Raw genomic sequence first — 26,590 nt, forward strand, 5'->3', positions numbered from 1 at the left:
TTAACAATTGTTATATCTTCTTGGATTGATCCCTTGATCATTACATAGTGACCTTCTTTGTCTCTTGTAATAGTCTTTATTTTAAAGTCTATTTTGTCTGATATGAGTATTGCTCCTCCAGCTTTCTTTTGATTTCCATTTGCATGGAATATCTTTTTCCATCCCCTCACTTTCCGTCTGTATATGTCCCTAGGTCTGAAGTGTGTCTCTTCTAGACAGCATATATATGCATCTTGTTTTTGTATGCATTCAGCCAGTCTATATCTTTTAGTTGGAGGATTTAATCCATTTACATTTAAGGTAATTATCGTATGTATGCTCCTATTACCATTTTCTTAATTGCTTTGGGTTTGTTTTTGTAGATCTTTTCCTTCTCATGTGTTTCCTGCCTAGAGAAGTTCCTTTGCATTTGTTGTAAAGCTGGTTTGGTGGTGCTGAATTCTCTTAATTTTTGCTTGTCTGTAGAGGTTTTAATTTCTCCATTAAATCTGAATGAGATCCTTGCTGCGTAGAGTAATCTTGGCTGTAGGTTTTTCCCTTTCATCACTTTAAATATGTCCTGCCACTCCCTTCTGGCTTACAGTTTCTGCTGAAAGATCAGCTGTTAACTTTATGGGGATTCCCTTGTATGTTATTTGTTGCTTTAATATTTTTTCTTTGTATTTAATTTTTGATAGTTTGATTAATATGTGTCTTGGCGTGTTTCTCTTTGGGTTTATCCTGTATGGTACTCTCTGTGCTTCCTGGACTTGATTGACTAGTTCCTTTCCCATGTTAGGGAAGTTTTCGACTATAATCTCTTATTTTCTCAGACCCTTTCTTTTTGTCTTCTTCTGGGACCCCTATAATTTGAATGTTCAAGCGTTTAATGTTGTCCCAGAGGTCTATGAGTCGACCCTCAATTCTTTTCATTATTTTTTCTTTATTCTGCTCCTTGACAGTTATTTCCACCATTTTATCTTCCAGCTTATTTATCTGTTCTTCTGCCTCAGTTATTCTGCTATTGATTCCTTCTAAAGTATTTTTAATTTCAGTAACTGTGTTATTCATAACTGTTTGTTTGCTCTTTAGGTCTTCTAGATCTTTGTTAAATGTTTTTTGTATTTTCTCCATTCTGTTTCCGAGATTTTGGATCATCTTTACTATCATTACTCTGAATTCTTTCTCAGGTAGGTTGCCTATTTCGTCTTCATTTATTTGGTCTTGTAGGTTTTTACCTTGCTCCTTCATCTGTAACGTAATTTTTTGTTGTTTCTTTTTTTTTTTTTTTTTTTGATGGATGGTACTGTATTCCGGTCTTACTGGTTGTTTGGACTGAGACATCCAGCAATGGAGTTTGCAGGCAGTTGGATAGAGCTGGGTTTTGGAGCTTAGATGAGGACCTCCAGGAGTCCTCACTCCGATTAATATTCCCTGGGGTCTGAGGTTCTCTGTTAGTCCAGCAGTTTGGACTCAGAGCTCCCTGCACAGGAGCTCAGGCCCACCTCTGGTCTGGGAACCAAGATCCCACAAGCTTCCTAGTGCAGTAAAAAAAAAAAAGAAAGAAAGAAAGAAAGAAAAGAGCAGTACAATATCAAAGAATAAAAAACAAAATAAAATTAGAATGATAAAAAATATATTAGGAAAAATAAAACTATAATTGGAACAACTGCAACAAAGTAAAACAAAACCACACCAGAAAAAAGAAAAGGAAAAAAAAAAGGGGGGGGGAGCAAGCCAAAAGGAGAGAACAATAACAAAGTATAAAGAATAAAATAAAATTAGAAAAATAAAAGAATTGAAAAAATAAAAATATAAAAGAATCAACCACAATGAATCAATAAGGTAAAATAATCCCAATCTAAAAGAGGAAAAAAGAAAAAAAAAATAGCCTTGACTATGGGAGCGGAATTTAGGCAGGGGTGGAACTTAGGCAGGGGCGGGGTTTAGGGTGGGACGGGACCTAGGTGGGTGGGGGGGCTACGTTTGAGCATGGGGTGGAGCCTCTGCTTAGGACCCGCGTGGAATAGGAGAGGCAGCACGTCAAAAGGAGGGACTCTGGAGTGTGGAGTTCTGGAGTTTGGAAGTAGCGCCCTGAGTGAGGGTGTATGGGTGGGGCTTGGGTTCTGCATGGCAGGAGCGAGGGTCCAATGGCACAGGATTAGGCCCGAGAGCCCAACAGGCTTCCCGGCGCCTAAGTGGACAGGGAAAGCACTGGCTGCGTTCCTCCACGCCCCCGCCATCTCCCCCAGGTTCTCCCCTGTCACCACTGCTGGACCCGTAACCTTGGGTCAGTCCCACTGGGTTTAGGCACTCCTCCCCTCCCCCAGCCACTCCTCGGGGTGCTGGTCCTGGAGGTCTGGCCTTTACTTTTGCTCCCCCTTCCCTCCCTCCCACTCCTTCAGGACCTGCACGGCTGGAGGGGGCTTTGGTGGGCAGAGGATCAGGCCCGGGACCTCAGCAGGTTCCTGGGGGCCCAAGTGGGCAGGAGAAACCTGGCCATACTCCTTTTTGATCCTCTGCCCTCCCAGTGGTTCCCCAATTTCCCCCTTCGGGTGTGGGATCCCTTCCTCTCACCCAGCCACCCCTCAGGGGCGCCAGTCCCATCCCGCCTCCACTTCTCCTCCCCCTTCCTTCCTCCAGTGACCCATGTCCTACCCGGTCGCTGGGGCCTCCTCCCATCCCCTTAGGTGTCCGAGGTTCCCCACCGGTGCCTGGTAGGTGCCCTAGTTGTGCCGAGACGCGAATTCCGCATCCTCCTAGCACGCCAGGTTGACTCCACCCTCCTATGCTGTTTTAAAATGCCAGCTTAGAAATGGAGACAAACCAAGTGCATTCGCATCCTCAGTCTGAACTGTGCTGATTTTCTCCTTGTATGTTTTATTGAATAAAAAAGATAAACACAAGGACTTTATAAGCCTCCAGAGATACACACCACAATTTACAACAGCTACACAAAGGCATAAAGTGGGAAGGTCTGAGAAGCAGATGGAGAAAAATGAGACATGCTTAGGGTGATTTTTCTCAAGCAGTCAGGAAGATGAAGTTATCTAGAAAATGACTTTGGACTTACTTTTATGTGCTCTATTTAGTAAACTGGCCTGGGCATTAGTATGCTTTTATGGCTTAGAAACTCATGAAAACAGTACTATAAAATGAATACACACACACATTCACGCATACATGAATGTCCACCTGTTACATGCTATATTTTGGTACATTGCCCCTTACCTGTCTATATTTCCAGAGAGTTTCTAAAGTAGAAGACCAGTATTATACCAGGGTGAAAACACTGAAACTAGGGGTTGGACCTCTTTCAATCTCCACCCCTGGAATACCACACTGAAGATTTAATTCCACAGAGATGCCACCATGCTGTGGTATCAGATATTTGGGGTTTAAGTCTTTACTCCAGGCATCCTTTCCTGATACTCTAATATATGGTGATAAATGTCTCCTTAATCTGTACAACAGTTTTCAATTATCCTCACAGGAGACCACCTTGAAGGAGCGAGAAAAAGGTTTAGTCATGGTTTCTATTTTTCTATTTGAATCAATACATTCTAGTTAAATGGACAATTAATAGGTCACTTCCAAAATAGTGTATCAGTCCTGGTTAATAAACAATCCCCACAGTGGATAATGGGCCCTATGTATTGAGCAAGTCCTGTATACACTCAGCTCATCCACTAAACCCTTTTTCAGGTGGACGGGGTTATATGGGAAGATGAGCTAGAATGAGTCTATAAAAGTCAGTTTCATTCACTGCTTTATTTTTCAGCCAAGTGCTTTAAATGGTGTCCAGAAATTCACTTGGAATGTGAGACAGGAGAAAAGACTGACACACAGAGCCTTGCTTTATGACCATACAAAAGGGCAACTGACCCTTGCCCGAGCCTTTTCCCTGTGAAATCGTTCCGAAAGTTCATCTGCACAGTGAAAAATCGTGGTGAGGTCGCGTGTGGATGAGTCAAGTGAAAGTGACGATTGGTCACGGGTCTGTCACCCATTGTGGCCGGGTCCCGGCCATGTAAAGTGCTCTGTGGGAAAGTATCAGCCCCCTAAAGAGATGCTCAGAAGCTTGCAGCTCATTAAACGGCCAGCATTTGCTGCCTCACTTGTCAGGAATCATTCTGTTGAGCAACTGCTCTCCTGAAACATTCATAAAACACATGCAGAGAGGCAACAGGGAATCTGAATTCACCCGTGATACAGCTCTGGACTTCCACCTGACTCTACCCCTATTTCACTTTTCACCTGACAGAGCTGTTAATCTGAATCAATGTTTTCTCTTGGGCAGCTGAGATAAATGCACCCCTCCTCTGGACTTCTTTATCATAAACTCGAATCCTCTGTCTACAGATTCTTAGCTGACCTAGAAATCTCAAGATCAGGTGAACTTTATTTTTTTATTTTCAGTTAGACATTTTTTTTCTTTGTGCGTGTGAGTGTGTGTGTGTGCTCTTCAAGTTTTTGAAAGTTGTCATTCTCCCTCTACCCTGCACACTATTACAATTGTGTAATGTTTGAAAAGTTCTCTTGAAAATGTTTCCTACAACCCTGGTTGGTTTTCTTAAAGATCATAAGAGAAGGTATTTATCTCCTTTTACAATCTTGACAATTTTTGATTATTTTCCATGGATACCTAGTGACTTTCTTGTGTCACATTTTCAGTTGAATGGAAATTTTACACAATTTCTTAGCTTTCTTTCCTTCCTTTCTTCTTCTTTAAATGAGCATTGCTACACGTTTCAGAAAGAGCCAAATGGGTCCCTCTGAGATCTTTTACATCAAATGGAAAATAAGTTGCTTTCCTTGGTGTGTCAGCCCTGGGTTTCAATGCCATTAGAAGCCACTCACAATCGCTCAGTGTGCTGAGGTTCGATAAATCTCTGGAAACCTCCTGAATAGGATCGCTGTGATTTTTAGTGAGGAATTATCTCCTTGCCATTGCATTACCAATTAGTTTTCCAGAGCACATTAAATCCTGCTGCTTTGGTTTACAGAGTAACTGAGGCATTGCTGATGAAGTATAAAAACTTACTTGGGAAAGCAGTGGGGGAGGCAGGGCGCCGACAGGACCCACCGCAGCACGACGAGTAGAATGGCGGGGCGCTCAGAAAAAAAGGCTTGGAAGGCGCTGCAGAGAAAGCGTTGATCACACTGATTAGCCATATCTCTTAGACAGTATTCAAAATTCCAATTTCCCCGACGTCATGGAGTAAAGCACTACATCTTCTGAGGCTTTCGTTAAACTTTTACTGGAATTAAAGTCATTTTAAAGCAGGCTTTACCTGTCAAAGAACTTGCCAAATCATTTAATCAAGATTTGGAAGCTGTGGTGTAAACAATCAAATTATCAAAACCAAACTTAGTCATTCGTTTTCTGTGTAGTTGTAAGTAGTAAATATCAAATAGTCCTTTATCTAATATAACCTCGAGCAACACTGCCCAGGAGAACTCTCTGTGATGATGGACATGTCCTCTACTTGCACTGTCCAATATGTATCCACTTGTCACATATGCCACTAAGCACTTGAAATGTGGCTAGTATGTCTGTGTAACTGAATTCTTACTTTAAGTTCTTTTTAAATTTAAATAGACTCATGTGTCTAGAGGCTTTCACATTGAACAGCACGGCTCTACTGTTTATTTTCAGAAGGTTCTTTGAAATATATAGATAGCTAGATTCCAAAGTTGATAACAGTTAATTTACTGAGCAATTCCATAACAAAAAGTGGTCTTTCTGATCACTTTTACATGACTCAAAGTATCTGAGAATAGTGACAACCTGAAAGCATTTGTGTTTATAGTATAGGAAGTTGCCATATAATTCTGCTCTTCTCATTTTATTAAACTATTCTATTCAGAACATTTTCAATTCATATACACGGAATAGTTATCATTACTTTTGTAAATAAAGAAATTTTACACTCTGTTCCTCAGTAGATGAAAAATAGCTATAAAGGATGTCACAGAATATTAATGGCTCTTCTTTATTGAGCACTTACTATATGCCAGGCTTTGGTTTAGTACCTTAGATACAACATGTCCTTTAGTACAGTGGGGTTTAATACAATATAAATATGGGTGATATTTCTTTAGGTGGGCAATTTGCTTTTACCATCACATACCCAGCAGAGTGCATGGCACATTCTAAATAGTCAAAAAATGTTCAATAAATGAATGAATAATCTTAAAACTAAGAAATAGGAAATCAGGAATTAACCTCTTCCCTGCTCCCCTGACACACCCTGAAACATAGTATCTTCCATAACAGATGACCTTGAAATCTAGAACATGACTTGAAAATAAATATTTTTACTACTCTCCCTTCATTTTCAATGGAAACTTTTTTCTTTTCTTAATCATATACAGTGAATATTATTTTGCTACAAATACATGTCTTTTTCAAGAACATAGTAATTTCAGACTCATATTTTAACCAACTGATAAGTATGTGTTTATTTTACCAGTATCTTTGAAGGATATATCAAAATAAGTATATATAAGAATTTTATGGTCTCATGGTCCTTAATGTCTTTGAATTGCAAATTAATCCTAATGCAGGGTCTTTTCTATAATATGATGGAAAGTTGTCAATGTCAGTGTTTCTGGTTTTTAAACATCTGGATTTTCAAATAATAAAATGTCTTAATGCTACCTTGAAAATATGGCAACTAAGCAAAGTATGAAAAGGAGACCCACTTTGGTGCTCAGTAAGTTCTATGAAACTTTTAAAAAATTTTCATTGTTATCATAAGTTGTTCTAATACTGACTGAAAAACCATCATAGAAATGATAAATCACTTTATTTGAATTTGACATCTTAAATTATAAGAGTACGGCATTATTTAGGCAGAGTTACATTTTCTAATGTTTCTATGAGTTTATGAAGCACTTTGAAATGTGGAAATACATTTCCCTGTATAAAAGTTACCTCATTATGTCTATTCTCAAGTATTTCTGTTAACTAACTTATTTCACCTCCAAACTAAACACTCCGTAGATAATTAAGTTATGGCTATTGTGCTGCTTGGCATTTTTGAAATTGAGGTAAAAGAAAAAGGCTGAGCCATGTTGCATTTACATACATGTGTGTAAGCATTTATCATGACAGTTGGAAATATACACACAAAAGAAATGTTTTTGCTCAATATCTAGTGTAGAAAATAAGCACATTAGTGATACTATTAAAAGAACAATGCAGGACATGGACAAATTACAAATTTTACTCTTCTAGCCAAAATGTTTCTCAGTCTAACCCTATGGCCCTAAAATGAAAAAATAAAGAATTTTTAAAAAAATGGAGGGTTCATTTGAGACAAGTGTTCAATTAAATTCATTTGTGATGATAAATGAGGTTCTGAGACATAGGATCTTAGTGTTAAATTTAACCAGAAAAGGTTTTAATAGAACAGTTTGTTACAGTGCTCTATATTATCCTTTCTAAATATAGTAAAGCTGTAATCAAAATGACATTCTGTCTACAGTAGCAACTCTAGTGGCTAAAGAACTACATGTGACATGACCAGGCTTAAAGTTCCACCGTGTAGCATTTCTTCACCTTTTAAAATCACCTCACTGACACACATATATTTACACAGATTAGTCAATTCCTAATTTCCATACATAATACACCTTGTTGAAGCTGGTTTATGTAGAAATCACTGTGAAATTCCAATTAAGTGCTCCATTTTTTTATGTGCTCCTACTTGGACATAAGTCAAATGCTAATCCAGCTGAGCATGTGACTGCAGGGATGTTGAATGGTGTGAGGAAATAGCCATTTAAAACAATGTAGTGCGTTAAAAACATGTGTAACACTTTTAAGTGTTTGTAAACCACATGGTTTTTAAAGTGGTGAGCAAAAACAGAAACTCAAGTGTGACAAAAACAAAGTGACGAGTTAACAGATGCATTAAAACTTTTGTAAACCATTTAAGAACTACCTTGAAGAAGCTCTGAAAAGGGCAGAAAACAAGGCAATTTCAAGCGGATGATATGCATTTCAAAGCCAATCAGTATAATTTAGATGCAGTCACTTTATCATTTGTCATCAGAGAAACAATTCATTTTAGGCGTACTGAACAATATTTATGATCATACTATTTACGGAATACCTCCTATACACAGGCACTGGACTGGCTATGCATTTAACACTTGCTATGTCATTCATTAATATTCAACCTCAAATGGGCAAGCATCTGGAATGTGATGATGACTGGTCTCAGCACATTTTTTAAAAGACCAGGGAAACACAGATATTTTAGCACAGTACGTAGTTATTAGCCATGAGGGATAAGGATGTCATGCACACAGACTGCCAGTTATCCAGTAAGAGATGGAACCCAGAAAATGGACACCTCCACATCTCCCCAGCTTTCCGTAAGAGAAAAACGAATGGCTTTCCCTATGGCAAAAATGCGCACTGTCAGGTTCTATAGCGTGATGTTAGGTTCCCTCAGCACAACACTTCAGGATACTCCAAATTTTGTATGCTGCCAACAAATCTGCCTTCTGGGTTCTGTGGGAACCTCTTACAAACAAATGACTTAAAATTTCCGGAACAAGACTGTCTGAATCCAAATGACTAAAATCACTTATTCACAGAAAACTTCATGAACTTTTCATTTCTTAATCAGATGTTCTGACTTATTTGAAGACACAGAATCAAACTATCTATTAATTATTTTGAATGTTTAACTAAGATGGGAACTTAGAGGCAACTTAATGGTGAACTGGCCTGGTTTGTTTTCTTTTTAACTTAACTACACGGTTCTGTGACAAAAGCATCCCACAGTCAAGGGTGGTTACAAGCCTAGATACAGAAAAATTATTTTCAAAATTCTGTTGTCTAGAAAACAAGCAAAACATTTTAAATTGTTTTTTATTATTTTCATTTTTCTTTACCAATGGAGAACAGAGTGTATTTACATGGGGTGAAACCACATTCTTTTTATTGTCATAGCAAAGTGTGGTATTGACTGATTTGTGCTGACATTTCAAGGGACGGATCCTAAAGACCACTGATAAAACCTTCAAATAAATTTCAGGAGCTACCGCGATGCTATGCCGACTGGGCAGCATATTTTAGAAGGACAAGGAGAAATGAGAAAAGGTTCCAAGGTGTCTTACAAAGGCAACCAAAAGGTCAAAAAATACCTCTGGGAAAGAATAACAGAGAATTAAATAATTTCAAAAGGATGGTTTTAATGACCTCCTTCAAGTGCTGGGCACATGGCACCGGGAATAAAGAAATCTAAACCCCTGACCTTGAAATACTACACAATTGAACTGACTATAAAGAATAGAGTGGACCCACCCCACCCCCCCGCAAAAGACTCTAAAGAATGACAACCATCTGTCTTGAGTAGTAAGACCTAGGAAATAACACTTATGAATAAGGTGTGATTTATTTTATCACACAACCTGGACGGAATTCATTTATGTGATTCACGTGCAAACTTGCCTTCCATCACAAGGCTAAGCAAGTTAAGTCATCCTTTACCTTTCTGCTCATCAGAAAACAAGAGAAGTCTGCATTTATCTTTGCCTTGAGTATTTCAGAGACAGCAAAACAAAGGTCTTAATGTTCTAGTACAGTTCATGAGAAGATAAAGCAAATGCAGAGTCTACTTGTTTGATTCTGTCCTTTTAATTCCACGCAAATAATACTTATTGCATATCTATCAAGTGCCACACAATGCACCGTGTGCTGGGATGACACAGATTAAAAAAGGATAGCTTCCCTCCCTGGAAGAATTTCTACCTTTAAATGTTCCGTACCTTACAGGTCTGAATCTGCTGATCAAATAAATGAAATACAAATATCTTCATACGCCAAATTCAGTTTTTGTTTTGTTTTGTTTTGGTACGCGGGCCTCTCACTGCTGTGGCCTCTCCTGTTGCGGAGCACAGGCTCCGGACGCGCAGGCTCAGCGGCCATGGCTCACGGGCCCAGCCGCTCCGCAGCATGTGGGATCTTTCCGGACCGGGGCACGAACCCGTGTCCCCTGTATCGGCAGGCGGACTCTCAACCACTGCACCACCAGGGAAGCCCCAAATTCAGTTTTGTCCTATAAAATCTGAGGCATTTTCCAAGGCCATGAGATCTAAAAAACATAGTACTGTGTGTTCCCCTAGCCAATGTTTCTCAACCCTGAATACACCTCAGAATTATCTGGAGTGCTTTTCAAAGATACAGATGCCCAGGCCCCACACCAACTGGCGAGGAGTGGGCCCCCTAGTATACCATTATTTTTCAAAAGCTGCACTCGTGATTATAATGTATAATCAGGATGAGGCCACTGAAAAGAACACAAAAAAATGCCTGACGTGCAGCAGGCACTCAATAAATGTTAGCCTTTATTCCTACCACTATTATATAATTTGGGATCGATTGTAACACAGCATATAAAAAGAAGCAGCATGGTCCACATTTCCACTAAAATATACTATCAAGAACAAAGAAAAGAATTATTATTGTTAGGAAGCCTTTGTCAAAGAAGGCTTTAAGCAGGAAAAGCATCTTGATCTGGAAACTTGATTTGGAAAGTATTTGAATGGCAAAAGAAGAGAAAGGCATTCCAGGAAGGAAAGGTGGCATGAACAAAAGGAAAGAAGGCAAGGATGATGGTGACACCCAGGGCAGGTTAAGGAGACCAGCCTGACTGCTGGCCCAAGGCCAAAGATGTGAACATTAAGAATGTAGTTGGACACCCCAATGTTCACAGCAGCACTATTTACAATAGCCAAGACACAGAAGCAACCGAAACGTCCATCGACAGGTGAATGGATAAAGAAGATGTGGTGTATACGTATATGTGTGTGTGTACACACACACACACACACACACACACACACAAAATGGAATATTACTCAGCCAAGAATGAAATAATGCCATTTGCAGCAACATGGCTGAACCTAGAGATTATCACACTAAGTGAAGTAAGCCAGACAGAGAAAGACAAGTATCATATGATACCACTTATATGTGGAACCTAAAAAAAATAAGATACAAAAGAACTTACTTACAAAACAGAAACAGACTCACAGACACAGAAAACAAACTTATGGTGACCAAAAGGGATAGCGGTGGGGAAGGATAAATTAGAAGGCTAGGATTAACAGATACACACTACTATATATAAATTAGATAACCAACAAAGACCTAGGGTATAGCACAGGGAACTATACTCAGTATTTTGCAATAACCTATAAGGGAAAAGAATCTGAAAAAGAATATATATATATGTATATGTATAACTGAGAAAAAAAAGAATGTGGCTGGAGGAGTTAAATGCAATTGATGGAATGAAGGTCTTGAAGGACAAACTAAATATTTTTATTTGATCTGATAGTCAAATGGGGATAATTAAGGTTTTCCTAAATAGCTTGATGATATGATGAAAGCTACATTAAAAAAAAAATCACCTGGCAGTAGTGGATGGGCTGTAGTGGAATATACAGGGGCTAAATGGAAGGATTCTACTGTGGTCACATGCTGCGTGGCAAGAGGTAATGACCAGTTGTTTGGACACTCCCACTAGCATCTTCTCTTCTGTCCTCACAACACCAACAAGGGGGTGGGGTCTGGCTTTTCCTCAAGCTGTGGGGTTCTAGTTCATTGCAATTATCAAAAGTAGTCCCTTTCCCTTCAAGGAGTCTTCATTAGACAGCTGCCTCTCCCGTCAAGGAGTCTTCATCAGACAGCTTCCAAAAAATGAGCAAAATTTGAGGAAATCCCTTGCTCTTTTTATTATAAAGTCAGTGTCACAGAAGAGAATACCATGGCAGAACAGTACCTGTAGCTCTCAAAACTCTAAAATCCTCAATAAAGGCTCCTTGAGTTCCCAGCTCTACCACCATATGTGATTAATTCCTGGCACACTTTAAATGGTTGCAAATTATTTGGCACTCCTCCCATTGCGAGCCATCTCTATTTCGCCTTCTCTTGTATTTGGGATAGTCTTGCTGCCTTGCTTGACCAAGGGATATGGAAGAAGTGACATTCTGGAACTTCCAAGGCTAGGTTGTAAGAAGACTTACAGCTATTGCCTGGGTTTCCGGGAATGTTGCTCTTAGAACTCTGCCTTTCAGAACCCAGGTGCCATGGTATAAGAAGCTCCAGGCCCTTGGAAAATCCAAGTGTGAATGCCGGAACAGCTCTAGTTGAGCACCCCATCAGCAGCCAGCATCCCTGTCAGCCAAGCGAGTCAATAGACATCCATCTTGGACATCCAGCCCAGCTGAGCCCTCAGATGGTGGCAGCCCCAGCTGACCTCTAATTGCAATGAGATTCCAAGTGAGAACCACCCAGCTGCACCCCGCCGGTCCACAAAACCGTGAGAGAAAATAATAAATTGTTCCTTAAAGCCTCTAAGTTGTGAGATGGTTTCTTCACAGCAATACCCCTTTTCCAGTATGTATTTTACTTATGGTGGAAGGGTGGAAAGCTGTCTTTCACATCTTTCCCTGTATGTTGTCAATGGGCTCTTGAGGTATGTGGTTGAAAGTCAAATGGTGAGCCTAACATCTGTGCTCATTTTGAAATGAGGCTCAATGCAGTTACATGAATTGCTTAGGATTATATAATCAGTAATTTAAAGACCTTAGATGTGAATCTAGACTTTAAAATTAAAGAAATACTGCTAAAACCAGCTCAGAAAACTATACATTCTTTTAAAATTGACTCAATTTGCCATTTATGCTTTGGAAAAGGTTTTGGCAAACTTTTACTATAAAGGGCCAGATAGTAAATACATTAGGCTTTGCAGGCCATGTGGTCTCTGTTGCAGCTGTTCAATGTGTAGTGTGAAAGCACCTATAGAAAATACGTAGACAAACAGAAATGACTCTGTTCCCACTTTGAAGAATCTGACTGTCTTTGGTTTCAGACCCAATCTAACTCTAGGGTAGGTTCAACACACCTAAACTCAATCCAGTCCTAGGTTAGTCTATTAAAAAAATTCACCAGCAGTCATGGTTTTTATTCTCTTTTAACGTACATAAATCTTCTCAAAGAATAATTCCTCCACATATTTTAATTTTGAAAGTATTAGGGATTTAAATCTTTAAGGAACAAGGAATTTTGAGACTTCTCAAGAGGACTGGTATAAATGTATATATTGTATATTCTGTTTCTGATGGCCACTTAGAATTAATGAACTCAAGGCTGTTATGGCATGCGTGGTGCCTGAACACATGAAAGAAAAGGGAAAAACCTAGTTCATCTTTGGAATACCTATAAACAAGAAGGCAATTAAATATTCAGCAATATATAGAAAAAGACCTGATGTTTTTTTCCTTTCCTTTTCCCCATGCTTTGTTTGATTCTGAAACAAAAGTCTAAAAACTTACAGAGGCTTCCTGATCTTTGACTTTAGAGAATTTTAGTGCCTTAAGTTTACTGTTCATATAACTTACAAAAAGAGTGTGCCCCTGAAATACTCCCAACTAATAGCTGGCTGACAAAATAATAATGTTATTAAAGATAAAATCAGTTATGGTAACTTTATACAAAGTGATGAATCACTCAGCATTGCCAAGTCAAGCATTGACTGGAGGCTAAAAAGAATGAAAGGGAGAGATTTCATTAAAAGTGGAAACATTACTGAAAGTAAAATAAAATATTTTTGGAATAAAATATACAAGGGTCTGGTAAGCATATTATACGTTAAGGCAAAAATCCAATTTCTTACTAAGAAAGTTTAAAATGGAAGCATGATCTAATGAAGTCTTTAAAGAAGGATTCTAACAAGCATTCCTGGATAAAAATCATATTGTTTCTTTCTACAGTTTGCCTTTTTATTCCTGACAGACTCCAGGTGCATCTGAATGAAAACAAAGTGATTAAAAATTGTTTTTAATTAAAAAAATTTTTTTTAATTTTAAAAAATTGTTTTTAATTTTTAATTTGACTTAAAAATTGTGTACCTTCACTGTGGAAAGAAAAATGACAGTAATTAAGGTAAAAAACTTTATTTAGGGCCTCTGTTAACCCAAGATTAAGTGGACAAACACTGTTTTAAGAGCAACAAATCAAGCCTCCCCAAAAGGTATAAAATGGATTCTAAAATTATGGGAGATATCAGCAAGAGAAATAGTGTGGTGGAAAGTAGGTTGAGGGAAAATAAGGTATTTACCCCCCAACTCTAACATAAAAACACATTTCTTATGCAAAATATTTGATAATCCTATTGATTAATGACTTATAAGACTTCAGAAAAACCTTATAAAGCAAGGTTACATAGAAATATGAAATAAATGGTAACTTATCAGTGACTTTTTTTATGAATCCAACAAAAACCTTACATTATGACTTCAAATTATAGAAGTTAAAAACTAAATCGAAATAAGCAGGATACCAAACAAATAAGATCTGCCTCAGGAATTCAGACACATTATAAACTAGTCTCACAACATGATCCAATGGCTGATTTGTTAACTCTTAGAGTTTGAGAATTAAGAAATTTATGACTCAAAAAAAAAAAAAACCACACATTTGTTTAAATATTTGAAAGACGATAACATTTTTGCTTCTGTAAAAACTTTCATAGCAATGAAGCTAAAAGTATTTTATGAACACAGCTATTACTTATGTTGCTTCCCTTACTTTCAACTTGATACCATCTCTATCATTGTTCAGCAGCAAAACTAACCGTAAGACGTCTTCTTATAGCAAAAAGAGACTTTTTCTGGTGGGCACAAGAACAGGATGGAGGCGGCACACTCCAAAAGGAATACAACGGAGTCTAATGCACAGCATGGGGTCCCACATCTGAGCCACATTGATGGCAAACAAAAGTAGCTAAAAATCACTGTTGCCAATTCTTTTAAGTTGCCCACAACATATGACATCCTTTGGCTTCCTGACACGACCCTGAACCCACTGGAGCCTACATTTACTTCTGCATAAATCCGTACGCAATTTTCTGGGCATTCAAACCACTGTGCCTCATAAAATAATCCTCAAATCCCTAAAGTGAGTAAGAGTTAAGGGAGAAATTCTAAAATGTTCCTACTTGCCTACTGTATTTACTCCTATTTGATTATTAAACCTCAGTAATAAAGCTTCAATACATGTTAACAGATTGAAATTTCTTGCTGTTAAAGCAAAGTAGAGAAGCATATTTTAGGGATTGGGAGAGGGATAGGTGCTAAAGTGAGAGGCAAATAAAATGCACATAAATTGCTACCCTTTTGTAATTCCAACTCAGACATTATTTTGGAGGGAGTGTGGTTTTCTCAATCTGAACCAGAAGTAAAAGGACTGTCTCTTAATCCTACTGGTTCTCGTCACTGCAAGAACTTCCTGAACCTGAAGTTTATGAACTTGGGGACCATATAACAATTTGTTCAGAGCTGATTCCTCATGAACTATGTAAAAGTTATTAATATCTTCATATAAATCCAAATATACGTTGAGCAGATTATTTTTAAAAGTACAGGTGTAGGGCTTCCCTGGTGGCGCAGTGGTTGAGAGTCTGCCTGCCGATTCAGGGGACACGGGTTCGTGCCCCGGTCCGGGAAGATCCCACATTCCGCGGAGCGGCTGGGCCTGTGAGCCATGGCCGCTGAGCCTGCGCGTCCGGAGCCTGTGCTCTGCAACGGGAGAGGCCACAACAGTGAGAGGCCTGTGTACGGCAAAAAAAAAAAAAGTACAGGTGTAGTAAGAATATTGTTTGGTATTATCTACAAATTCCACCAAAGGATGTTTGGGGTGATAGCCTGAGCAAGGAACTACCAGCACGGGTCCCATCATTATCCTTTTCTGGATCTCCCATTCTCTTTGTCCTGGTTCTGGGTCAGTATCATCAATAGGCAAGATCCTGTGACTTTAATTTGCCAAAACAAACCTAGAGCATAGCGTCAGCAAAAATAAATGACAAACTCCGGCTTCATAAATCAAATCACAGTCTTCAGCTGGACTGGAATCCCCACCTGGAGCACAGATTCATCTTCTTCTCCCTCTCCAAAGTGCCTAAGATGTAAGAGAAGCTATTTTATGTCACACTTTCAGGGTATCTCGGTGAAAGCGGATAAAACTACCAGTTGGAAAAAAACATAAGTGCAAGTAGTTTAAGACAGAGTCAAGGATTAACAGGTCAAGAGTAACTGGCACTGTGAGGTGGACAAGAAGCTCAGAGTGCACGTGACACATTAATTCACAGCCCTACAGGGGTACCAGAAAAAAATACTATGGATCTGGTTCCATTTCTGTACTACATAGTACAACCTACTCGACAAAATTACTTTAAAAAAAGAACAGTTCAATTCAACCATTCAGAATAAACATTTGCTTTCTAATCCTTTTATATGCAGCCCTAGGAGTAGATTTAATAATCACTAAATTATATTCAGGAAATTATCTTCATTTCAAACACTTTCTAAAATGTTTAACATAACAAATGTTACTGAAAAGCAAGGCTATTTGTTCCACTTACTTTGAAGAAAATTGGTGGCATAACTAAGAGAAATTTTAAATTTTCAGCTTTTTACATTTCAGGACCCTCTTTAATATACGAAAACATGGATATTTAAATCTAGCACAATAGCCACCAAGTAATGACATTAATGAACTTCTGGGGGAGGATCTCTGATGATTAGGATTTACTTGAAAAACCTGGTTTCATTAATAAACTATAATATCCAAAATTATTTTTTTCACATACAACCCCTGAAGGTGAATCTACTCAACTACCTATTATTACACTAAACATGCTCCTTTCAAACTTCGAAGAATGCCCTCTGATTTTTTAAGTTTTTAAACTACTCTATATATACAACTTGACAACACACAGCTATGGAATGTTCCTTTGCTTGCTCTAAATACTTAAAGGCTTGCCAGTTTTCAGGGATGAAGTACTATATTCTCTGTCAAAAGCTATATTCTCTGTCAAAAGCTAAACTTTCATCCATAATCTGTAAACCTGTGTTACTGTCACCACCTTTCAGACACGTAACAAGATGAAGGGGAAGGCCAATTTCTTTCCTTATGGCCTCAGATATAAGATCCCAGTCTGATTTATTATTGTGATACATGCAATTGGTTATCCCATAAGCCCTCATTAGTTTTCTCACATTCAATGAAAGACTAATCCAAGGAATATGGAGATTTGGGGCAATTTTCTTCTCTTTCACAAGACCACAGATGTTTAAACTGATACTTCAGACAAAAACAAAATTAGGAAGTGGAATAATCTTTGTAGGAAAAAATTGGCCTATTATGAGAATTAAAGCGGCTAACAATTATGAAAATGCTTGGTAAACCATAAAGTAGGACAGAACATGGACTATAAGCTTCACAGGGGCAGAGACAGTCATCTGTTTTGTTCACTGATTATCCCAATGGCCTGGAACAGTCTGAACACATGGGAGACAGTCAGTAAGCATTTGCTGAATGAATGAACTATATGGTATAATTAATAGTGGGTAACAAAAATAATGAAGCCGAAATGCATGCAGTGGCATAAATCCTCTAGTTAAATGGTGCTGTCTTTCACCAATGCCCTTAAAAAGAACTCCGGGGTTTTCTTATTCAACATCTAGACTGGTGCACTCAACAAATTAAGTTGAGAAAAAAATGAGTAGTCAAATCTTATTTGACTACCGAAATCACTAAAAATCACATTTTGTGATCCACTCCTAAGTTAGTGTCTAAAGGATTAGAACTGGTTGTTCACTGATGTTTCAGAAAGAAGTATTTTATCGTTCTGAAAACAGTAGCTTTTCTAAATCTCCTTTGTACTCTTTACAGAATGTCAATCACTATTTCACCCTCATCTAATTTTCAGGTGATAGCTAACATTGTCAGCACTCATTATAACTTCATAATTCTACACAGTACAAAAGAATTTCCACATTTGGTAGGGCAAGAATCTGTCATTTAAATAAAACTGGAGCGCAGTTCAGAAAGCTATATTCTCTGTCAAAATTTTTTTAAAATGTCTTAAAGCAACATATTTGTGGGCACAGTTTTATGGGGTTCTAATTTTAAGATATTTTTTGAGTTTCAAAAATTAAATGCACTCTTCACAAGAATGAGTTTTTTGAAATAAAAAGTTATTTGTTCAAATAAAAATTAACCTAGGAAAACATCAAATCTTCAATAAGGACTGAAAAAAAATTAGGAAAAATATAGGCTTAAGCTATATGAAAATACTTCAAAGTGAAATTTAAGTTCTTATACTCTCAATTATTCCAAAAAGCATTTTTGCATTTTGATACTTTAATAAGTGTACAAGAATGAGTATGTTCTTGAAAGTAAAAATAATGTAGTTAGGAAACCCTTTACTCAATAATTGTAACATCTTGAATGAAAATGAACAGGTATACAAAATTATTTTTCAGTTATTGAAATGTCTGCATTTGATTCGCATTTGGTTTACTTAAATTTAACCTGTAAAATCTACAAAGGTTAAAATTAACTTTTTTGAGGAGCCAGTCATGATCAAGAGCAACTTAAGAATTCTTGAAAAACAGCTTCTATGAACACAGTGGCAAACCACCAAAAGTTATACAAATCACCAAATCTTCTTGAAAATGTTATTTTTATGAGTCATTATTTACCAGCTCTTGTCTACACGAACCTGCTTTACACGCTTCTAATTTTCCTAATACTTCAAAAAGAACAGAGTGGCTCAAATTTCCAAGGCACATAAACTTTGTCTTAACTGTACTTGTTCCTCTCCCAGGGTGCAAAAAGGCTGCCTAGAATTTAGGTTTTACACTATGTGAATGAGACCGGTGCTAATATAATTATATTTGTTCCATTCTGTTAGTAACCATTTCAAACTGAAAGACCAGGACAGGTTCTAAACATGTTCAATTCTATAAAGCCATTAGCAATAAATTTGATTCGGCAGTTTGGTGGGACAATGAAATCTGCTGAAAAAGCGTCTATTAGTCATTCTGGACAAACCCACCGGGATTTAAAGAATGAGTTAAGATCGTCAAAGGACGCAAGCCAAAAAAAAAAGAAAAATTAATCCACTGGATCTCAGTTTTTGAGTCTCTAAGAGGCTTCCCCTTTCTCGCTGACAATTTCGGCAGCCCCTCCCGTAAGCTTTAGCTAATATATTGACTAAACTGTCCGCATCCTCTTCCCAGTCACGACACTTAGGTTTTATTCGGGAATTAAAACAAGCAAACCAAAACTGCCCTTCTTTTGGTAAATTCTCATTTATTGGCGAACTTCCTACTCCAGGTGCCAATTAGGCTGTTCCAGCTCAGCACTAAGAAAAAGCCAGCCTCGATTTTCTTGCGTCTCAGTGATCCAAAATGTTAAGAGTGAAGAAAGCCAAAACTTTGCGCAACTTTTTCCAAAGATCTCTGCGCGCGTTCTGCAACCGCCTCGACCGTCGCAACGGTTTGAAAAAGCAAAAGCCCCCAAAGCGGGCCGAGCGAGGCTCTCCAAGCCAAGAACTTTCCAGGGAACGGGTGTCGCGCGGCCTCTGGGACAGGAGCCGGCGGGTGGAGACGCTGAACTTGGGAAACCCCGTGAAACTGGTCCTAAGAACCCAGAGATCTCAGGACCGGGGCTGCCCTTTCGGCTAATGCCAGGAGGTGCCTCCAGAGTTTCTTCAAAAAGGCCTTAAATTCAAGGCAGCCCTACCACTTGTAGAAAGAGGGGACGGAGAGGAGGCTGGTGGTACGCGAAGGGGCGGAAAATCACAGTTAGTGGTGGTACCCTCCTCACCCCCGAGGCGGCACCTCCACCGAATCTCTAGATGCTCTCGAAAGGTCTAGGCCCGGGAGGATTCCTGCGCACTAGGGCCGGCGCGCCCAGGTCTCGGGATCCACAGGCCAAGAAGCGCCGCGCGCAGCTGGGGAGGGGAAAGCGGACTCACCTGGGGTTGATGGCTGGAAGGCGCAGTCTCGGTCCGCCGGAGCCCGGCTCGGCAGCCTGGCGCCGTCCGCCGAGGGGCTGAGCACTTGAAACGCCCACCGCGTGCCGTAGAGCGCCCCGCTGGGGCTGACTGGTTCTGCCGCGGGACACAGCTTGAGCGGAACCGGGCTGGCGGGCAGGGGCCGGACCTGAGCGCCCGCGACGAGAGTTGCTGCCGGGCCGTGGGGCGGGGGCGGTGGTAGCCTGTGCGGCGGGGCGCCCCCAGCCCGCAGCAAGTTCTCGATCAGGAAACTCTTGCCCAGGTTGCCGAAGCCCGGTGCGGCGGGGAAGTTCAGCAGAGCGGAGGAAGCCACCACGTCCCAGTAGGCGCCGGCATGGGCCGCCACGGCGCTCGGGAGCATGGTGCGGCGCCCCGGACCGCTGCGCGCCCGCTTCCGGACCCGCGCCCCGCGCGCCGCCTCCCGCAACGCTGGAGCGCGCTCAGCCGGGAAAGGAGGCGAGAGCACCGCGGACGCCGGCGGGTAGGGAGAGATATTATTTTCTGGGCTGGGCGGTTTTTTAAAGGAGGGGAGGAGTGAGTGTGGGAGGGGGGAGCTGTGCGTTTCCCCTGCCCGCGGCGTTGGCTCTGGGGGCGCCGGGGGAGTCCCTCCCCCCCTCTATGCAGATTCAGACTTTTTTTTTCTTCTAGAAGGCTGGAAGGTGTGTCCAGCCCATCCATTCATGTCACCCGGCCCACAAAGTGACAGACGCGGCCAACAATAAGGGCAACCCCAAGAGTCCGAGCTTTGGCAAGGGGAGGGGACGCGTAGCCGGAGGAGACGGGAGTGGAGGCGACAGGAACCGGGCGCTCGCCCCCTCCCAGCAGCCAGGCCCCGGCCCTCTCTAGGGAGCCAGCGCTGCCCCGGGGGCGCCAGGGCGCGTGGACGGCCTCGCGGTGCGCCCTGAGCGCGGGCGGCGCTCTCACCTGGAGAGCGCTCGGCGGACCACCTGTTGGGCGACCCCTGGCTGTCCCGTGTTGGTGTCACTTCAGGGCATCCAGGGGAGGAGAATGGGAGTCATCAGTGTCTTGAAGGGCTGTAGTCATCAGAGAAAGCCACACGTGTTACTGAGACTTGTGGTGGTACAGATGAAAAGGTACCTTTTCAAGAATGGGTTTGTTCGCGTATTAAATGTGGCCCCTGTTTGTTTTTAAGAGGAAAAGAAATGTTTTTCTTGAAGACCTTTGAAGAAATTTCGCAGGTTCCAGCAATTCATTTCCAGTGACTTTTTAGTAAGATTTGACTTAGGAAGCACTCAAGAAGAGGTGATCTAATAAATTTTGATCTAGAAAAGGGGATCTTGGTTGGAGTTGGTTAAATGGCAAACAACAGATGCTTGAGTCCAAAACCCGGGAAGAAAGCCACCACCAAACCAAAGGTGGCTGGAGCCTCCTCAGAGACCCGGTTGTGAACACTGAACTCCTTAGAATTATAGTTGCTCTTTTTTCTTTTTTTCCCTAGAATTGTGGGTATTTTCAATTTATTGACAGTCTGCCAGATAGAGACTGGACAGGTGAAGAAAAGCATGTGTGTCATTAAAAGTTCTAGTTAACCACAAGGCAACCTCACTTTTAAAATTTATTTATTTTAAAGTTATTTATTTATGGCTGCGTTGGGTCTTGGTTGCTGCGCGCGGGCTTTCTCTAGTTGTGGTGAGCGGGGGCTGTGCTTCATTGTGGTGCGCAGGCTTCTCATCGCGGTGGCTTCTCTTGTTGCGGAGCACAGGCTCTAGGCGTGTGGGCTTCAGTAGTTGTGGGACGCAGGCTCAGTAGTCGTGGCTCACAGGTTCTAGAGGGCAGGCTCGGTAGTTGTGGCGCGTGGGCTTAGTTGCTCCGGGGCATGTGGGATCTTCGCAACCCAGGGCTTGAACCCATGTCCCCTGCATTGGCAGGCAGATTCTTAACCACTGTGCCACCAGGGAAGTCCCAGCAGCCTCATTTTGCTCATGACTGTCTATGTCAATGGAGTGTCTATGTCAACTGTGACTTCTCTGTCAGTTCACACTTCCCACTACCACTCTTCTGTGCAAATTTCGATGCATTTATTTAGAGTACACTTTTTAAAGGATGTCTGCAAAGTTTGGGGTCACATGTATAGTTTTACTCTTTACCCTAAGAATAATTTTGCCCCTAGCTTCCATTTACTTTACAAAGCTGTCTGGAGTTGCCAGGTTTGTGAGATAAATTTCCTCTTGAAAATTCACCTGGTGGATTTGTGTTTCATTTACACTTGGTATGTCCAAAGATTTTTAAAGGTCCACCCTTTCCCGCTGCTGCCAAATGGGAGAGAAGTTTCTGGCAAGGCTGGTGCGTGTTACTAATATTCATTCACTTATTGATTTAATCAACATACCTTTACAGAGCATTTCATGTATATTGAGCACTTGTGGTGGTCCTGGGAATATATAAAGTAAAGAAAGATCTTGTCGTTGCCTTGTAGTTCACAGCCTGGTGAGGGAGAAAAACAAGTAACATCTTGTAATTTGGAGAGAAAAGTGTGAGAAAACTTCCAGAAGTCTCCCCTAAACTGAGTCCTAAAAAGTGGACTGTGGTTGAGGATAGGATGTGAAGTAGTAACCTTTGAGATTAGCAAGGAATAGAGAGATTACATCATCGCTGCCATTCCTGTATCATAGCCACCATTTATCCAGTGTTTACATTTAGACAGGTATAGCACTAAGCACTTTACACATTTTAACTTGTTTATCTCCACAATAATCTTATAAGGTTGGTGCTATTGTTATCCCAGTGTTACCATGGGGCCCAGAGAAATTTAAGTAACTTTCCTAAAGCTGCACAACTACCAGAGGGATAAGGCTGAGACACAATTTAAACTGGATGATTCCAAAGCCTTGGAACCTTTAAGTTCAACTGTCACCCTCTCCACAAACCTGATTTGCCATGCTAAATGGTGTTGCCTGGCCGTTCGAAGAGGGGCTGAAAAACAAGTATTCCTTTTTTTTTAGTGGAAGGTGACAGTGAAGATTTGAGCAAAGAAACTATTGGGTCAGCCAACTTGCCACAGACAGATAAGAGGCAACTGGAGAAATCCAGACACAAGATGATGTGGAATTTGATAAAGTTAATGGTAAGAAAATGGAATGGAGGAGATAAATATTGTAATGATTGAATCAATAAGACTGGATAATGCAGTTCTTAGTGGGGGGGTGACCCCCTCCCTCCCCAGGGGACATTTGGCAATGTCACAACTATTGGTTGTCACAACTTGGCGGGGGGCAGGGGTTAGCTACTAACACCTAGTAGCTGGAATCCAGGGATGCTGTTAAACATCTTGTAATGCACAGGACAGCTCCCAGCCTGAAATGTCAGTAGTGTGGTGGCTGAGAAACCTCAGCTATAGAGGATAAGGGAAGAATATAGGATCACTTCTCTGGTTTTCTGGTTCAGTGACTGAGCAGATGCCCACTTATCAAGATGGGGACTTGTAAGAGGAGGAGGAGTTTTACATGGGGGTATGAACAAAAGGATGGAGATAGATGTTCTGGTTGTTTATGAAATCTTCGAGGGAGAATAATGTAGTGAAAAGGGAAGTGAGTCAGGAGATAGATGCTGGGGGATACCAACATGGAGGGATGGAAAAAAGAAAGAGGAGCTGTGAAGGAGACTGAAAAAACAATCAGTCAAGATTTGAAGACAGAAACCAGGAGAAAATGGTAGACGAGGGAGAGACAGTTTCAGAAAACTGTGAATGGCAAGCTTTGGTAAAGAACTGCTGTATGCTCAGCAGTTTCTTCTTCCAGCTGGACAAAAGCCACAGTGCATTTCCCAGCCTCCCCTGCAGGCTGTGTATGGCCGATGGAGTAAGAGGGGAAGTGATCTATTTCTCCTCCAGGGCTGTCCCCTGCTAACAATCCACACAGTCCTCTGCACTCTTTGCTCTTCAGCCGCCAGATCAGAGGTCCAGCTGAGGACCCGAGGTCCCCAGGGCATGGTGGAGCCACAAGGTGAAAGGAGCCTAAGTCCCTGCATCACCCTGGAAGGCCAGTGACCATGAATATCTCCATGAGTAAATTATGACATAAGCAAAAAGTAAACCTTTATTCGCTAATGCCATTAAAATTCAAAGAGTTGATTTCCACAGCATATCCTCATATACCTTAGTTAATATGCAACTCTGTAAATGCTTCAGACCAAAAAAATAACTTGATTCTAAGTGACTAGGGCAAGAGGCTTTTCATGGGGAGCAAGAGAGGCAGAAATCAGTTTGTGGATGATTGAAGGTCAACAGAAGATAGGAAAGTAGAGATTGAAGAAACATGAGGGAAAAGCTAAAGGGAGTCATGGGTTGAAAGAAGAGATGAATATATCTATACGATGAGAAAAAAAGAGGTGCTACAGACAGGAGGCTGAAGGTTCAAAAGAGGTGGGGCTGTGTGATGGAACCAAGAGAGGCGATGAGCCCAGCACAGGCTGGGTGGGCTCGCTCTTTCCTGGTAAAGCAGTGTTCCAGGCCCCAGGCCCATTCTTACGCAGCCAAGTGGGGGATGATAAAGACTGCCTTTCCCAACAGTTATCTTTATGTTCAGTTAACACCAGACTTCTTTATTTAGTTCAATGAACATTACAAATTATTTTTCAGGAGATCAATAAGTGGCGTTTAAGATGTGGAGGGAAGCATTCCACCTTTATGTGAAAGCCTTCAACCTCCAGAATGGAGCCCAAGGCTTAATTCTGAAGCAGGCCTGTGCTCAGCCACTGACTTCGAGAACTCATTTCCTAAACCCAACTAGGGTTAGCAGCATCCCAGGACTAGAACACTGTCACATTTCCTCAAGCAAATCTCCCTTAGAGGATGTGACCTTGAAAGGGCCAAGAGCTGGACATTATTGAGCTTCCAAAACCTATTATATGACTGTCTCTGTACCCGCTTGCACATAAATGTTTAAGTGCGTCCTAGAATTCAGTCTGACACTTGCTTCCACACCTAGTGGTAGTGGGGTTATGGGAATGGCTCTATATCCCTTAATTTGCTTAACCAGTTGTTAGAAGCTACTGATATTTATGAAAAAGAACCTAATAATTGAGAATGCACAAAGAGGCTCAGCCCATTTTGCTATATAGAATTTTCATTCCTTAAAGAACCACCTTGGCCTATGCTAAGATCCGGTCCAAAAAAAAAAAAAGCATCATGACAAACTTAAATGACTTCAGGGTCAGATGGGTAAAACCTATGGGATAGCCCGGTATAAAATAATGAGCGCGAGTTAGCTAGTAAAGAAGGGTGGGAGGGGGAGAGGAGGAGAGGAGGGGAGAGAGCCTGTAGGGAAAAGTGTAGGCTGAGACCTATATTGTCATTAAGCTGGAGAAGTAGGCTGGGGCCAGACTGTGCCTTGTATGCAGCACTCAGGATTTTGGACTTTGTCATTAAAGCAATGAGATGTGCATAAGAAAAAAAATTGTAACTGTGTGTTGATGGATGTTAACTAATGTTATTGTGGTCATCATTTTGCAATATCAAATGGTTGTGTTGCATACCTAAAACTAATATAATGTATGTCAGTTGTATCTCAATAATGTCTGTCAGTTGTATCTCAGTCTCTGCATTGAGATACGATCTCCTATATGCATTTTAAAAGACCACTTCTGTGGTACGGAGGCTATGCTAAGATTTGGAGAAAACTGGGATTGGAGACCATTAAAGTAATCCAGGTAAGAGGTCCCAGGAGTTTGGGCTGGGTTTGTGGCAATGATGATGGGGTGAAGCAGGAGAATTTGAGAGCTATCTAGAAAGTATCTGTGAATTTAGAGTCTGAGGAAGTCTTGTCTCTCCGTAAGGAACCAGTATGCTTAGTTTTATCAGACCGTGAGAACTGTATAGCCATTGTGTTTCCTGATGTGTTTTGAATGCCAAGAAGTTGAGCTAATTTTAGAGTTCAATGGCAGTAACTCCCTTAGCCTGCCTTTCCCTCATCCCCATCCTCTCCTTAGCTCACTTTACATCTTTTATGTTTATTTTAATGTCTCTGTTATATGTGTATCCATTTAGTGTGTCTCTTCAAATCCTTTAAGTGGTAAACAGATACAACAAAGTATATCTTTTTTTAATTTTAAACTCGCATGCTTAACAATAGTTCCATTAAGACCTGGACCTCTGTAATGGAGAGAAGCTCTTCCCACCCCTCCATGATCAGCAGAATTCTTCTTTTTGAGCAGGAGAGTCTCTGTGCTTGGTGGAGAGAGAAGCCTTCTCATAGCCCTGGTAATACAGACACTGGATGAAGTCCGGGATGAATTGCTGACCTCTCGTTGGCAGCCTCTGAGCACCTGCTCCAACAATCAGACATCTTTTAAAAGGAGATGCAATTGTGAGGAGCTAGGCTCTGTCCTCAACTTAAAGGAGAAGATTCAGGAACCCTTTGTATCCCTTTTAGTAACCTTTAAGTCTGGCTGGTGCAGGGTTACTCAGGGAGAAACAAATATTTCCCATTAACTGCTAACTGTGTAGATTCTCTCCATAGCCCAGCACACACTCACGACTCAGAGCCTTAGGCAGATTACATTCCTAATCCTTGAATTAGAGGAAAAAAATATTTTAAAGAAAAATACAGGAATATGTTAAGAGTTAGGCATATTCAACCACTTCAATAATCATTACTCAGTTGATTTCTGTACAGTTCTCTTCTTTCCCAAACATTCTCCCACTCCCTCGACCCCATCTCATCCCATATACTCTCGGGTCTCTGAAATACATTCTAAAAATC

The 26,590-nt window shown here is 40.8% G+C and overlaps 1 protein-coding gene across 1 annotated transcript in view; it reads right to left on the reverse strand.

Annotated features, from left to right (window-relative positions):
• The window catches only part of DBX2 (developing brain homeobox 2), a 38,637-nt gene extending 18,077 nt beyond the window's left edge, over positions 1-20,560 (reverse strand). Inside the window, exons 1-2 of the mRNA XM_029206617.1 lie at positions 19,833-20,560; positions 5,024-5,119 (exon numbers count right to left, since the gene is read on the reverse strand). Of these exons, the coding sequence (XP_029062450.1) occupies positions 5,024-5,119; positions 19,833-20,232 (496 nt within the window). The 5' untranslated portion in view covers positions 20,233-20,560. The remainder of the gene's footprint in view (positions 1-5,023; positions 5,120-19,832) is intronic.
• Positions 20,561-26,590: the final 6,030 nt, after the last annotated feature.

The sequence above is a fragment of the Monodon monoceros genome, unplaced genomic scaffold (genome assembly GCF_005190385.1).
Source record: "Monodon monoceros isolate NGI ecotype Baffin Bay Population unplaced genomic scaffold, NGI_Narwhal_1 Super_Scaffold_6, whole genome shotgun sequence".
Classification (NCBI taxonomy): Eukaryota; Metazoa; Chordata; class Mammalia; order Artiodactyla; family Monodontidae; genus Monodon; species Monodon monoceros.